Raw genomic sequence first — 14,997 nt, 5'->3', positions numbered from 1 at the left:
CATCTCAACTTCTCATTTTGAGTAATTGTATCCCGTCCCTTGATTTGAGATTTTGCATAGGTCCTTATCAGTGACGGAGCCAGGATTTTCATCCAGGGGGTTCAAAAATTCTAAAAGGTAAATACACGAAAAAGTCAGGGGGTTCAACATCTACTATATATACGAAATAAAATAATTTTAACTTTGAAAATACACTGTAATTTTTCGGGTTCGGAACCTCCTGGAGCTAACGTGGCTCCGCCCCTGGTCCCTTTAAGGTTTTAGGACTTGATGGGTGGTTGGTGAATTTTGGGTAAGAAATCACATTTCAGCATGTTACAGATTTTAGATTTTTCTAGCGTGACCGCAATAATGGACATAGTCACGCAATTGCAAAAAGGGTTGTGATATAAGAGGAGCTGTTTTCGAGATATTTGACATTCTAACACAATTTTGGATGATCTAGGATACTGGCTACATATTGAAGGGGGATTCAACTGGGAATCGGCATATAACTTCGAGGTAACCACTCTACATTAAATCCTAACAATTATACATGATTTTGCTAGATTTGACATCTAAATTATGAAAATTGAAGGTAGAAATTGGGAGTTTTTTTGTCTAAGTGGTAAAAAGGTTAACTAATGTGCATTTTCACCTCATTTATTACATAATCATGACAAAATATATTAGTTTGGTATTAATACCGAATGGGGGTAGAATTTTTATCGAGATCTGACTGTAGACAAAATCTAACAAAACAAGAATAGAACTTTTTGCATAGAAAATCAAAAGTATCTTTTTAGTGACAAATTGTTTTTGTATTTAAAGGGGACAAACAAGTCATGCAGACTTAGTAACTTGAGGACGTAAAAAGGAAAAAAAATCACTTGAGGAACGTAAATTTTTTGTACTACTAGTTTGTAAATATTAAAGGCCACAATCTTATTTGGACAGTGAAAAAAGAATACCAATCAAATTGGAATGAATGGTATAATCAGTTTATGATTAATCAAGGCTGAACAGTTTTGCTTTTGAAGTTTTTGTCAGCATCTATAAGTGGAAGACAAAAGGAAAGATCAAATGAAGATAGACTCTTCTACTTCATTAAGGGAAGGTAGAATGTAGTTCCAATAATCTCCCTCAAGCCAATTCCATTGTTCATCTGCATTTTACAGGCTTCTGAGTTTGACTCATTGATCAACCGAGTGGGCCGGCTCATTTGCACTTTTGTACCTATTTTGAGATTAAGTTCACAAATGGCCTCCACAAAGGGAGGTCTTGATTTTTTGACCTTGCTTAACAATTTATTTTTTAAAAGTAGCCTCCGTTTCAGAAAATTCTCTAGAAAAAGCTTTTGTTGCTCATCGGGCGTAAGTTGTGGACATAAATTAGTTGAATGAACCTATGCAATTGCACAAGTCATGCCTTAGAGATAAGAGCTAGAACTTATGCCCGATGAGCAACAGAGGGAAGCTTTTGTTGCCCATAGGACATAGCTTCTAGCTCTTGCCTATGAGGCAGGTGTTCAAAATATTTCAAGACAGTAAATTGCTCAATTGACCGCAAGTTCTATCTTATAGGTAGATGTTAGAACTCATACTTGATGGGCAACAAAAGTTCTTCCTAACGAAAATTTTCAAACTAAGGTCATTTTTTAAAGATTTTATTTGGCGGGGACAGAATTTCAAGACCAGACACTTTTTGGAAGACCAAGCGTCATTTCCTGCCTATTTTGTGCTTTTAGCCCTCAAGGGAAATAACATTTATGTGGGGCATACGTTTATATTTTTGCATCGTAATATGGGCAATTTGCAAGATTGTCTTTAGCTGGGGGTGGTCTTTAATATTTGCCCATCAAATTGGTGGTCTTTAATTTTTGTCCTTCGCTAAAAATCCCTTGGTTTAGGTTTCAAACCCCCACTCAGTCCAAAATTTTATAAAAAAATTGCAAGGTAAAGTTTGAATTCGTAAGGTAGAGTTTTGAGGCAATACTCTGCCTTTGCAAATCAAACATCTGCCTTGTGAATTTTTTTTTTAATTGAGCTGGGATTCGAACCCAAAACCTCGGGGTATTAGGCGAAAGGAAAAAATTAAAAACCACCCCAAATGAAGGGCAATTCGCACAAAAAAAAAAGTTCATAATATCAACCAAGTTATGCCGGCAGCCTTAGTGAACTTATGCCTTGCTTAGAATAAGTTCGATTTTAAAGGACAAAAATATTTTTTTTGCGCGGATTACCCATCATTTGGGGTGGTCTTTAATTTTTGCCCTTCAAATTGGTGGTCTTTAAGTTTTGCCTTTCGTCTAATACCCCGAGGTTGTAGGTTCGAAACCCAGCTCAGTAAAAAAAAAAATCGCAAGGCAGAAGTTGTAAAGTTCTGCCTATAAGCAAAATTTGCATGGGCAGAAATTTACAAATTCTACCCATGTACAAATTCTGCCTTAAGGATAAAAGTTAAAAGACCACCATTTTGAGGGACAAAACTTAAAGACCACCCACAGCGAAAGACAATTCTGCAAATTGGGCGACAAAAATTAAAGACCAACCCATTTGAAGGACAGACCGTGCAATTTCTTCATATCCTTTCTTCAGTTGGGTACTTGGGTGGGGCTAGTTGTATGCGTGGGCTTAGTATTGAAGATGGCAAAGGCCCATATAGTCCAATAAGAATAGGACCTTCGAGCCCAGAAATCTGAAACTTCCTAATCACGTTTCTCACTACCATCATAGTCCACTCGCTAAAAGAGTCGAGTAAGTATCACCCACAAAATATCCACAATACATGTTAAGTAATCATCGCGAGTTCCTCCACTCGCGCGTAATCATTCTAACTCTTCAACTGCCACCGAGTTCACGTTTTTCCAGCATTCTCATTCCCGCCAAAAGAAATGAAGATATTTTGACTAAAAACTTCCTCTCCACTCTCCCTATAAATAACGACCCAAGCCTTTCATTCACTCGCATTTTGAAATTTCAAACTCTATCGTTCTCTCTGTTGTTTCAAATATGAAGGGATTGAACACTGCTAACATTGCTCACAAAAAGCTCGACACTGAGTATAATATCCATTTTCGTTTATTTTCAGTCTATAATTTCGTGTCTCGTTGCATTTTCATTATAAGCTGTTTACGCTCTTATTTCGTCTATTTTCAGTCCATTTCGTGTCTCATTGCATTTCATTTGAAGCTGTATACGGTCTAATTTCGTTCAGAATCGTTTGAATATCATGTTTTATGCTCTTTTTTATTTCTTTCGTTGGAGAGTTCCGATCTATGAGTTTAGTTTTCTCTTCCTTTTTTAGTTTCGTTTACTGTGTGCCTTTCATGTGTCGTTGCATTTTGATTTGAAGCTGTTTATGATCTTATTTCGTTTATAATCGTTTGAATATCATGTTTTTTGGTTTTTTCTTCGGAGAGTTCCAATCTATGCATTTAGTTTTCTTCTCTGTTTTTTTTTTCGGTTACCGTATGCCTAATTTCGTGTTTAACTTTTGAATTTTGTATGCAATATTTGAAAACAGAACAACGAAGAAACGCAAGGCTGAAGCGGCATTGACAAAGAAGGAAAAAGCTAGTAAGAATTCTGGAGCTCCAAAGCGTCCTCCTACTGCATTCTTCATTTTCATGTGAGATATTTTTGCTTTTGTTTTTCCATATTTTCTCCTTCAGTGATGAAATTTCAAGTTTTATTTCAGTATGTTCACTTTTTTTGAACTATGAAACAGGGCTGACTTTAGGAAGAGCTACAAGGAGAATTTTCCTGATAATAAATCTGTTGCTGTGGTAAGATTACACTACTTATTCTACTTTCTTATTTCTAAATCAATGTTTCCGATGTTATTTAGTTCCTATTGCTTGATTAAGAACGTACTTTGTTTTTCAATTTCTGTGAAGAAGTCATTAGAACAGTTTTGTTTGCTAATTTGTATTCATTTAAGGTCGGGAAAGCTGGTGGTGAGAAATGGAAGGCGATGTGTGAATCTGTAAGACCACACAAGATACATTATATGTTTCGACAAATCTCATCTAATTCTTCTTTTGAAGAATTGCGGTGTCTAATCTATCTGTTATTGCTCTTTAGGAGAAAGCTTTCTATGTTGAAAAAGCTGCTAAGCTGAAGGAGGAGTATGAGAAGATTAACAATAAGGTTGTGTTCATATTCATTTTAAACAGTTATCTCTGTTTCTGTGTTAGTTGATCAATCAAGTATTCACTTACTTAAACTTTATGACATTACTTGGCAGACTGCTAATAGAGGAGCAACAAAATCTGAGGATTCTGAGAGGTCCTCTGAGGTGAATGATGATGCTGAGCAGCAAGCTAGCTCTTAGGTATTATGAATCATGCACATTTCACTCCATATATATGTATTATATTGCTAGTTACCTAATCTGTTTTCCAATGATTGAACCAATTTTTGCGGTTTGACCTGTCTCCAAGCTGTTTTTAAAACTGAACATTTTGTTCTTACTATTGTATACAGGGTGCTACATAGTTGTTCTTTTGCTTCAATGCTGATATGACAAGTGAAAGCTGCTGGGAAAGTCATACTATATAAATCATCAAGTGTTCATACCTAGCTATAGTTAGTTCTAATCCCTAGTACTAGTATGGTTCTTCTGTTAAAAATTTCTATTATCAGCTTATGATAGTGTTTACTGTTTTGTATGTGCAATGCAATGGATTATGGATTGAGTATGCCTTTGTTAGCTAAGTATTTGAAACAGCCTCTGGTTTTTGTCCAATCTATAATGGTATGCCCGTATTGCAATGCAATAAATATCATGTTAAAACTATGGTCTTATTTAAGTTGTAGTTTTTCCTGTTTTGTGGATTCAGTGAATTGCGTAGTAGCGCTTGACTCTTAGTTCTATCCACTAATTTAAGTGTCAATGTGTCTGGAAACACTTGTAGGCCACTGATAGAGCAGCAATTATTGAATTTAGATATTTTTACCCTAACATAGAGTAATGCCAGTGAATTTTAACCAATATATTACTACTTTATATAAGCACGGATGAAAACATTTTGTCGTCCTCACATTCATGTTTGTCCTATTGAGCTCTTACACGTGGCACCTGTTGCCCTCATTCCTTTTCCTCAGCCAATTTTCACTTTGGCCTTTGTAATGGTGCATTGTTTGACACTAAAGCAATAATTTGTGGATTTCTTCCTATTCCTTACTCCCTCCGATTAATAATAAGTGGTCGCTTTAACTTTTTTATTTTGGTTCAAAATAAGTGCTTACTTACAGAATTAAGAAGAAATTAATTATTACAAATTTGCCTCTATTTAGATAAGTGAATTTGTAATCAAGAAACTATATTAGTTAGGTCTTTAATTAAGAATAGTTTAGTCAAAATATCTAAAAAAAATACAAAGAGTTATTATTTTCTTAAGGAGTGTGCTAACACTCTTATTGTGAACCGGAAGAAGTATTAAATTACTCTTTTTTTTTTACTTGCCCCTTATATTAAAAAAGTAATAAAAAAAATTCATTTATTTATTTTATCAAATTAAGATAGATTATTGATTTTTGGTATATTATATACCACTAATTTCTCGATGTGTCTTTACTTTATACATTTTTTTTAAGAAAAGCAAAACCTACTCTTTTATGGGTTAAAATAAAATAAAAAATTATTGGTCCAAAGTACTCTGAAATCACTATCTTGTACATGACATATAAATTTACAAAAAAAAAAAAAAAACATATATTTCAATTATTATTTTGGATGTCAAAATTATCTTCAATTTTTTATGATTGTATGATGTTATATTTTATTCGTGTTGAATTAGTATGACTCTCATGTAATTGCTTATGTTGTCCTAACTTAATTATCTAAACTACATAAAATATTTCGTGAATAATTTTGTTGATCGCCTTTCAGATTACTAATTCTAAAAGTAAAAGTAGTTAACTATTATCATATAGCGTTGAAAATGAAGGTAGTATTATCAGTCAAGATGGATTATTATTATTATTATTATTTGAAAATTTATTGTTTGGTTAACCAAGAATGAATTTAAAGCATATATATATATATATATATATATATATATATATATATATATATATATATATATAAGAATTAAATTAATTAATATCCAGGTTCATTTTAACAAATTTATTTTCACTTAATTTCGTTTAAAACTAAGCTTATGTTTTCCAATTTATGATCCTCACTGAGTCGTAATTATTTTAAATAGTTTAAATCATAAAGTAATATTGAATTTTGTATTCCTTTGTATTTGCTAATTCTCCTTCTAAACTTTATTCCTCACAAATATTTTTTCTTTAAAGAATATTCAATTATGTGACCAAGAAACTTTAATAATTACAAAGACTTATCAACAACATATAACTAATGTACCATTATATTTCTTTAATTAAAATTATTATCTTTTTATCATGAGTTTGGGTCCGGGCTTAGCATGAGCCTCATGGAACTAGTATATATATATATTGCCAGTGAATGAGTTCTTATTTATTTATGTATTTTAGTCTCTCATCTCCTTTTTCTTCCATATCATCCCATCCTAAAATACAAACTAGTTTCTGGAAATTATAGAAAACTTCGTTACTTTCGAAAACTGTACTTCTTTTATGTATAGTGATGAGTCGTGAAATTACGCGATATTCGATGCTAATTCCTTAAGTTTTTGTGACTCATTAAGCACTTTTGTTGTTACTTTTTGTGTTTTTATGTTGTTTTGTAGGAAAAGATGCCCGGAGAGCATAAAAGAGCAAAATGGATCAAAATGGACCAAAATGGAACAAAATAGAGCAAAACAAGCCAAGTAGCTGAAATGAGTGATCGGAAGAAACCAAGTGAAAGAAAGTAAAAAAGAGACCAAACTGGACCATTTTGCAAAACTGTCAAAACTGGACAGTTTTGCAAAAACGGGACGGATTTGCAAAACTGTCAAAAGTGGACAGTTTTGCAAAAACGGGCAGAATTGCAAAAACAGAAATATGGGGGCAGATTTTGACATTTTTTGTACTTGGAAAAATAGAGGGCAGCTACAAAAGAGAGATTTGGGGCATATCATTTTTATCTTTGGTCATTTTGCAAGTTTTGGAGGCTAGGGTTTTTCTACAACATTGGAGGAGAAGATTGGAAGCACTTCAATGAGATATTTCTTAATCCTTTCTTCAATTCCTTGTTTTGTATTGCATATCTAAGTGTGTAGTATTTATTCCATTACTTGAATCTTGATTGTGAAACTATTCTTGATTAAAGTTTGGATTGAAACTCTTGTTTTGCTTATGTATTGAATGATTTTTATTGCTATTGAAGTGGGTCTTTGTTGATTTAATTAATCTCATTCTTGAATGTTTCCAAAGGGAGTAGCTAACCCTAGGACTCACCCATTTACTTAGATTGAGCTTGGAAGAGGAAATCTAGGTTGGGAAAGATTAATTAACAAGAATTTGGGTCATTAAACTCATCTAATAACTTGAGCTCGGAAGAGGATAGTTACTTGAGGTTAAATTGATTGTACCTAATATCACACTCTAAGGCTTGGAAAAGCTTAGAGTGAAATTCATTGATTTGGTTGGAAGACTTTCAATGAGATTTTAGATATCATTATCTATCAACACAAATCCGCTCTTAGTTGTAAAAATCGTAAAATACGTTGGATCGTTACTTGAGTGTAATCTCCTATTATCCATGCTTGTGGCCATTGATCATTTTACTCGCTTTCTAGGTTAGTTTACATTTCCGCATTAGTTATAATTTTCTCAAACAAAAACCAAAATATTATCTATCGTTTGGCTTTAGCGTAGTTGGTGAAAGTTCCTTACTTTCTTAATCGCCTAGCACATTGTTCCCTGTGGGATCGACCCCGACTCATAGTTGGGTAAATATATTGCATACGACCGTGTACACTTTCTCTTTGAGGAGTGTATTTGAACGTTATAAAAAATGGCGCCGTTGCCGGGGAACAATTTGGCGTATTTGAGTTAGTTTGGGATTTAAGCTAACTTGCTTTGGTTCAAACTTTCATTGCTTTATTTTATCTAAAAAAAAAAAAAAAAACTGACCAGTTTTGCAGAATTGCAAAACTGTCCAGTTCTGAAAAACTGTCCAGTTTTTTTATTTTTGCAGAAACTGTCCAGTTCTAAAAAAAAAAAAAACTGTCCAGTTTTTGCTTCTGCAAAACTGTTCAGTTTTTTTTAAAAAAAAATGGCATCATATAATGATAATTGGTCGGATGGTAGTTATGCATACTTTGATGACCCTTGTCTTTATTGCGGAGGACCACACTCATGGCAAAATTGTTTGAATTCTTCCGGGGGCGGGTTGTGCGCACAATCCCAAACCTATGAGTGGAGTATATGTGATAGATGTGGTGGTCAAAATGGTCATTGGGATAATTGTGATTATTTGTCCTTCCCTTCCCCGAACCCCCACTATGACTATTCTAGTTTTGATTTTGATGATAGTAGGGATATGGAAATGGAAGAAGCCTCAAATGCTCAAAATGAGAGGATAATGCTCATGTTAGAGACCATTCTTGAAAAAGTTGAAAAACAGGACTTAGCGGTTAAAGACTTGAGGCAACCACTTGATGACTTGAGGCAAGCAATTAATTGCAATGACAAAGCTATTCACATCTTGGAGGATCAAATGAAATCATTGGTTCATACTTATAATTCTCAACAACTTGAGGGTGTTGAAAGTAGGCAAGAAAGTGACCAAAACATGAATGTCTCCAAGAGTGAATTTCTACAAGCTTTGAATGACTCTCAACTTGAAGAAAGCCTTGACAAAGTGGAAATAGTGAGCCAAGATTGGCTTATGTCTCAAGCTCAACAACTTAGAGCCTATGGGGATCATCGAGAAGACATTTCGAGGATGGTGGAAGAATTTGTAAAAATTCATGTTGAGCAAAGGCAAGAGTTGAAGGAACTTGAAATTGCTATCCGTGACTTGAAAGTCGAATTGAATGCAAAAGTTGAGGTATGCAATACTCAACATCAAATAGTCATGGATAGTAGTTTTAAGTTAGTTTCCAATGAAAAAGTGGTCAACATTGATTTTCAAGAGCTAATGATGAATTGCCAGCCGACCAATCCAAATATAATGCAAGATGCCGAGATTGAAGAAATGATACTAGAGTTGCATAAAAAAATTCATGCAATGGTTTTTGAAGACTCTAGTTCATTTTTGGGTGAGGATGTCAAAAATGAAGTGAATTTGAAAATGGAGCGCCTTAGACCACATTCCAACCATTTTTCAACATTGTGCTTGGTTGATGATATGGAAGTTGAACTAACCGAGCCTATGGAGAATTGTGGAAATGAAGAAGAAAGCGTTTTCATTTTGAAGTTTGCTATGCCAAGAAGACAAAATGGCATGCCTCACTTAAGGGCCAAGAAGTGCAAAATGCGACACCCGAGAGTTGGCCTCCTTGTTTTTCTACCACCGCCCCATGAGCGTCATCATGACCTTGATTCAAAGTTGGGGCGCAAATTCATATCTTCCAAATGGAAGGAAAAGTGGTAAAGGTAACCGTCGTGCTGCGACGTTAAATCAAGCGCTTGGTGGGAGGTAACCCATCGTTTTAAAAGTTTTTAATCGTTTTGGAAATTTTATTTTTTAGAATAGTTTTAGTTTATGGTTTTTGACTAATCCGCAAAGTTTCAGAATTTTTGGAGTTGTTTTGAGCATATCGAATTTCCGGACAGCCTCCAAACCAGTAAAAGCTGCTAAATTTTTTTTTCAGCTGTCACAACCTGCGAATCGCAGGTCTAACCTGCGAGTCGCAGGTCTAATCGCACATGGTGACAGACACAAAAAAAAAAAAAAAAAATCGGTGACATCACCTGCGACTCGCAGGTCATACCTGCGATTCACAGGTGGGGTCGCAGGTCATGACAGTGAGTGTAAAAAAAAAAATTTTTTTTTTTCTTTCTCTCTGTTTTGTTTTGATTATGTGCAGCGAGGACACTACAATGTTTATAGTTGGGGGTGGCACGTAGTAGCGCATTATACTTTGAAACTTGCTCAAAATTTTTTAAAATTTTGTTCTTTTGACATGTTGTGGATTAGTCACTCTTATTATTTTATTTTCTTTCTTAGCTTCTTTCATTAGTCTTGTAAGTTTAGGTGTAGGTTCTCCTTTGAGGAAAAATGTGAAAACTCTTGGCTTGTTTGGTACTAATAGAGTTAGTCTCTTGCATGTGAAATTGAAATGTGAATACCTCTCCAAATTGTTGTGAAAGTTAAAAAGCAAGGTGCATAGGAAAGAATGATCTTTGTGACAACTTTTTGGCTCATTTTGTGACTCTTTACCTACTAGTGTGTTGACTTTGGATTATGAGATATTGCACTGGTTGTTCTTGCTTGGAAAGTGAAATTGATCCATCTTGACTAGTTCATATGCCATGTGTGTGAGTGTTTGTTGAATAAATCTTGTGTTTACTTTTATCATCTAGAACTTGCCCGGTTAGTCGTTCAATGCTAATTTTGATTATGTTGGTTGGAGAGATGACCTTGGGCTATCTTTGTGAAAAAGCCTCTTTAGCCTTTACCATTGCATAAATAATATCACTAGTAACCCCATTTGAACTTATGACCTTTTCTTTGATTGCCACATTACAAGCCTTTACCATGTTTTATGAAAAGTCTCTCTTTTGAACCTTTCCCTCCTTGAACATGAAATTGTGAATTTGAGGCCAAAAGCCTAAGTTGGGGGTGTTAGTGTTGCTTGAGAGCGGTGAAGGTTGGTGTTGTGAAAAAGTCAAAAGAAAGGAAGAAAATTTGAAAAATACAAAAAGGTTGCAAACTTTTTGTGCAAAAAAAAAAAATGTCTATTTGTAAAAAAAAAATGCAGGTGACACCACCTGCGACTCGCAGGTCAGACCTGCGATTCGCATGTGTCGTCGCAGGTGGTGCCAGCAAAAAAAAAAAAAAATTTTTTTTTTCTTTTCTTCCTTTTCTATTTTTATGTTTTGTTTTGATTATGTGCAGCGAGGACACTGCAACATTTATAGTTGGGGGTGGCATGTGCTAACACATTATATTTTGGAACTTTATAAAGGAAGTTGGAATAATTGGGGAAACTAGTATGCAAAGGAAGGAGTGTTGTTTTGAAATGAAGAGGAAAGTGGACAAAAGGTTTTGTGTAGTGTTCAAGGAGGGCGCAGTCACTTGTATCCCAAATACTTATTCTACCCTTCCCTAAGCCTACATTACAAGCTTAAAAAACGCCTATGTGATCTCCAACCGAATGTTCTTGAGTTAGTGATAAACGAAAATAAGGACAAGCTTATGGTGTGATATTTGTTAGCACCAGAACTTCTTTGTTGAGTGTGAGCGACTTTTGTGTATTTGTCCCTTGTGTCGTAGCTGTGAATATTGTGATTTTGGGACTTTCTTTCTTGTGAGGGCATATGGATTACGATAGAGTAGTGATGTTCAAAAATTCCAAGTTGAGTCAATTGAGCATATCTAGTAAACTAGTGGTTTTGAGTCACTTATTGAGACTTGAGTGTTGTTGCTTGATAGTTTTAAAAATCTATTGCATTCTTGAAATTGTATTTTGAAATGAGGGAGTTATTTGGTTGAAGCTTCACATGCTTGTAGCCTAATTGTTGGTACCAACGAAAGTCATGTTTTTGTGCTTAAAGTGGTTCCTCATTGAGATTTTTGTTTTGATTTGCTTGAGGACAAGCAAAGACTTTAAGTTGGGGGTAGTTGATGAGTCGTGAAATTACGCGATATTCGATGCTAATTCCTTAAGTTTTTGTGACTCTTTAAGCACTTTTGTTGTTACTTTTTGTGTTTTTTATGTTGTTTTGTAGGAAAAGATGCCCGGAGAGCATAAAAGAGCAAAATGGATCAAAATGGATCAAAATGGAACAAAATAGAGCAAAACAAGCCAAGTAGCTGAAATGAGTGATCGGAAGAAACCAAGTGAAAGAAAGTAAAAAAGAGACCAAACTGGACCATTTTGCAAAACTGTCAAAACTGGACAGTTTTGCAAAAACGGGACGGATTTGCAAAACTGTCAAAAGTGGACAGTTTTGCAAAAACGGGCAGAATTGCAAAAACAGAAATATGGGGGCAGATTTTGACATTTTTTGTACTTGGAAAAATAGAGGGCAGCTACAAAAGAGAGATTTGGGGCATATCATTTTTATCTTTGGTCATTTTGCAAGTTTTGGAGGCTAGGGTTTTTCTACAACATTGGAGGAGAAGATTGGAAGCACTTCAATGAGATATTTCTTAATCCTTTCTTCAATTCCTTGTTTTGTATTGCATATCTAAGTGTGTAGTATTTATTCCATTACTTGAATCTTGATTGTGAAACTATTCTTGATTAAAGTTTGGATTGAAACTCTTGTTTTGCTTATGTATTGAATGATTTTTATTGCTATTGAAGTGGGTCTTTGTTGATTTAATTAATCTCATTCTTGAATGTTTCCAAAGGGAGTAGCTAACCCTAGGACTCACCCATTTACTTAGATTGAGCTTGGAAGAGGAAATCTAGGTTGGGAAAGATTAATTAACAAGAATTTGGGTCATTAAACTCATCTAATAACTTGAGCTCGGAAGAGGATAGTTACTTGAGGTTAAATTGATTGTACCTAATATCACACTCTAAGGCTTGGAAAAGCTTAGAGTGAAATTCATTGATTTGGTTGGAAGACTTTCAATGAGATTTTAGATATCATTATCTATCAACACAAATCCGCTCTTAGTTGTAAAAATCGTAAAATACGTTGGATCGTTACTTGAGTGTAATCTCCTATTATCCATGCTTGTGGCCATTGATCATTTTACTCGCTTTCTAGGTTAGTTTACATTTCCGCATTAGTTATAATTTTCTCAAACAAAAACCAAAATATTATCTATCGTTTGGCTTTAGCGTAGTTGGTGAAAGTTCCTTACTTTCTTAATCGCCTAGCACATTGTTCCCTGTGGGATCGACCCCGACTCATAGTTGGGTAAATATATTGCATACGACCGTGTACACTTTCTCTTTGAGGAGTGTATTTGAACGTTATAAAAAATGGCGCCGTTGCCGGGGAACAATTTGGCGTATTTGAGTTAGTTTGGGATTTAAGCTAACTTGCTTTGGTTCAAACTTTCATTGCTTTATTTTATCTAAAAAAAAAAAAAAAAACTGACCAGTTTTGCAGAATTGCAAAACTGTCCAGTTCTGAAAAACTGTCCAGTTTTTTTATTTTTGCAGAAACTGTCCAGTTCTAAAAAAAAAAAAAACTGTCCAGTTTTTGCTTCTGCAAAACTGTTCAGTTTTTTTTAAAAAAAAATGGCATCATATAATGATAATTGGTCGGATGGTAGTTATGCATACTTTGATGACCCTTGTCTTTATTGCGGAGGACCACACTCATGGCAAAATTGTTTGAATTCTTCCGGGGGCGGGTTGTGCGCACAATCCCAAACCTATGAGTGGAGTATATGTGATAGATGTGGTGGTCAAAATGGTCATTGGGATAATTGTGATTATTTGTCCTTCCCTTCCCCGAACCCCCACTATGACTATTCTAGTTTTGATTTTGATGATAGTAGGGATATGGAAATGGAAGAAGCCTCAAATGCTCAAAATGAGAGGATAATGCTCATGTTAGAGACCATTCTTGAAAAAGTTGAAAAACAGGACTTAGCGGTTAAAGACTTGAGGCAACCACTTGATGACTTGAGGCAAGCAATTAATTGCAATGACAAAGCTATTCACATCTTGGAGGATCAAATGAAATCATTGGTTCATACTTATAATTCTCAACAACTTGAGGGTGTTGAAAGTAGGCAAGAAAGTGACCAAAACATGAATGTCTCCAAGAGTGAATTTCTACAAGCTTTGAATGACTCTCAACTTGAAGAAAGCCTTGACAAAGTGGAAATAGTGAGCCAAGATTGGCTTATGTCTCAAGCTCAACAACTTAGAGCCTATGGGGATCATCGAGAAGACATTTCGAGGATGGTGGAAGAATTTGTAAAAATTCATGTTGAGCAAAGGCAAGAGTTGAAGGAACTTGAAATTGCTATCCGTGACTTGAAAGTCGAATTGAATGCAAAAGTTGAGGTATGCAATACTCAACATCAAATAGTCATGGATAGTAGTTTTAAGTTAGTTTCCAATGAAAAAGTGGTCAACATTGATTTTCAAGAGCTAATGATGAATTGCCAGCCGACCAATCCAAATATAATGCAAGATGCCGAGATTGAAGAAATGATACTAGAGTTGCATAAAAAAATTCATGCAATGGTTTTTGAAGACTCTAGTTCATTTTTGGGTGAGGATGTCAAAAATGAAGTGAATTTGAAAATGGAGCGCCTTAGACCACATTCCAACCATTTTTCAACATTGTGCTTGGTTGATGATATGGAAGTTGAACTAACCGAGCCTATGGAGAATTGTGGAAATGAAGAAGAAAGCGTTTTCATTTTGAAGTTTGCTATGCCAAGAAGACAAAATGGCATGCCTCACTTAAGGGCCAAGAAGTGCAAAATGCGACACCCGAGAGTTGGCCTCCTTGTTTTTCTACCACCGCCCCATGAGCGTCATCATGACCTTGATTCAAAGTTGGGGCGCAAATTCATATCTTCCAAATGGAAGGAAAAGTGGTAAAGGTAACCGTCGTGCTGCGACGTTAAATCAAGCGCTTGGTGGGAGGTAACCCATCGTTTTAAAAGTTTTTAATCGTTTTGGAAATTTTATTTTTTAGAATAGTTTTAGTTTATGGTTTTTGACTAATCCGCAAAGTTTCAGAATTTTTGGAGTTGTTTTGAGCATATCGAATTTCCGGACAGCCTCCAAACCAGTAAAAGCTGCTAAATTTTTTTTTCAGCTGTCACAACCTGCGAATCGCAGGTCTAACCTGCGAGTCGCAGGTCTAATCGCACATGGTGACAGACACAAAAAAAAAAAAAAAAAATCGGTGACATCACCTGCGACTCGCAGGTCATACCTGCGATTCACAGGTGGGGTCGCAGGTCATGACAGTGAGTGTAAAAAAAAAAATTTTTTTTTTC

At 35.1% G+C, this 14,997-nt stretch overlaps 1 protein-coding gene across 1 annotated transcript; it reads left to right on the top strand.

The window, feature by feature from the left end:
* The first annotated feature begins 2,896 nt into the window (after positions 1-2,896).
* Positions 2,897-4,681, top strand: LOC132617754 (HMG1/2-like protein). Its single transcript, XM_060332827.1, has 7 exons — positions 2,897-3,040; positions 3,505-3,609; positions 3,709-3,766; positions 3,922-3,966; positions 4,065-4,130; positions 4,228-4,314; positions 4,467-4,681. The coding sequence occupies exons 1-6, from the start codon at positions 2,991-2,993 to the stop codon at positions 4,312-4,314; spliced, it is 411 nt and encodes a 136-aa protein (XP_060188810.1). The 5' UTR covers positions 2,897-2,990; the 3' UTR covers positions 4,467-4,681.
* The last annotated feature ends 10,316 nt before the right edge of the window (positions 4,682-14,997 follow it).

This window comes from Lycium barbarum, chromosome 11 (genome assembly GCF_019175385.1).
Source record: "Lycium barbarum isolate Lr01 chromosome 11, ASM1917538v2, whole genome shotgun sequence".
Taxonomy (NCBI): domain Eukaryota; kingdom Viridiplantae; phylum Streptophyta; class Magnoliopsida; order Solanales; family Solanaceae; genus Lycium; species Lycium barbarum.
The sequence above is the reverse complement of the archived record's forward strand: the minus strand, read 5'-3'. Positions and strand labels throughout refer to the sequence as shown.

Excerpts from the sequence above, each read along its gene's own strand:
- LOC132617754 (XM_060332827.1), top strand. The coding sequence starts at position 2,991 with ATGAAGGGATTGAACACTGCTAACATTGCTCACAAAAAGCTCGACACT. Across the intron at positions 3,610-3,708 it reads ACTGCATTCTTCATTTTCAT|GGCTGACTTTAGGAAGAGCT; the intron begins GTGAGATATTTT and ends ACTATGAAACAG. Across the intron at positions 4,131-4,227 it reads ATGAGAAGATTAACAATAAG|ACTGCTAATAGAGGAGCAAC; the intron begins GTTGTGTTCATA and ends ATTACTTGGCAG.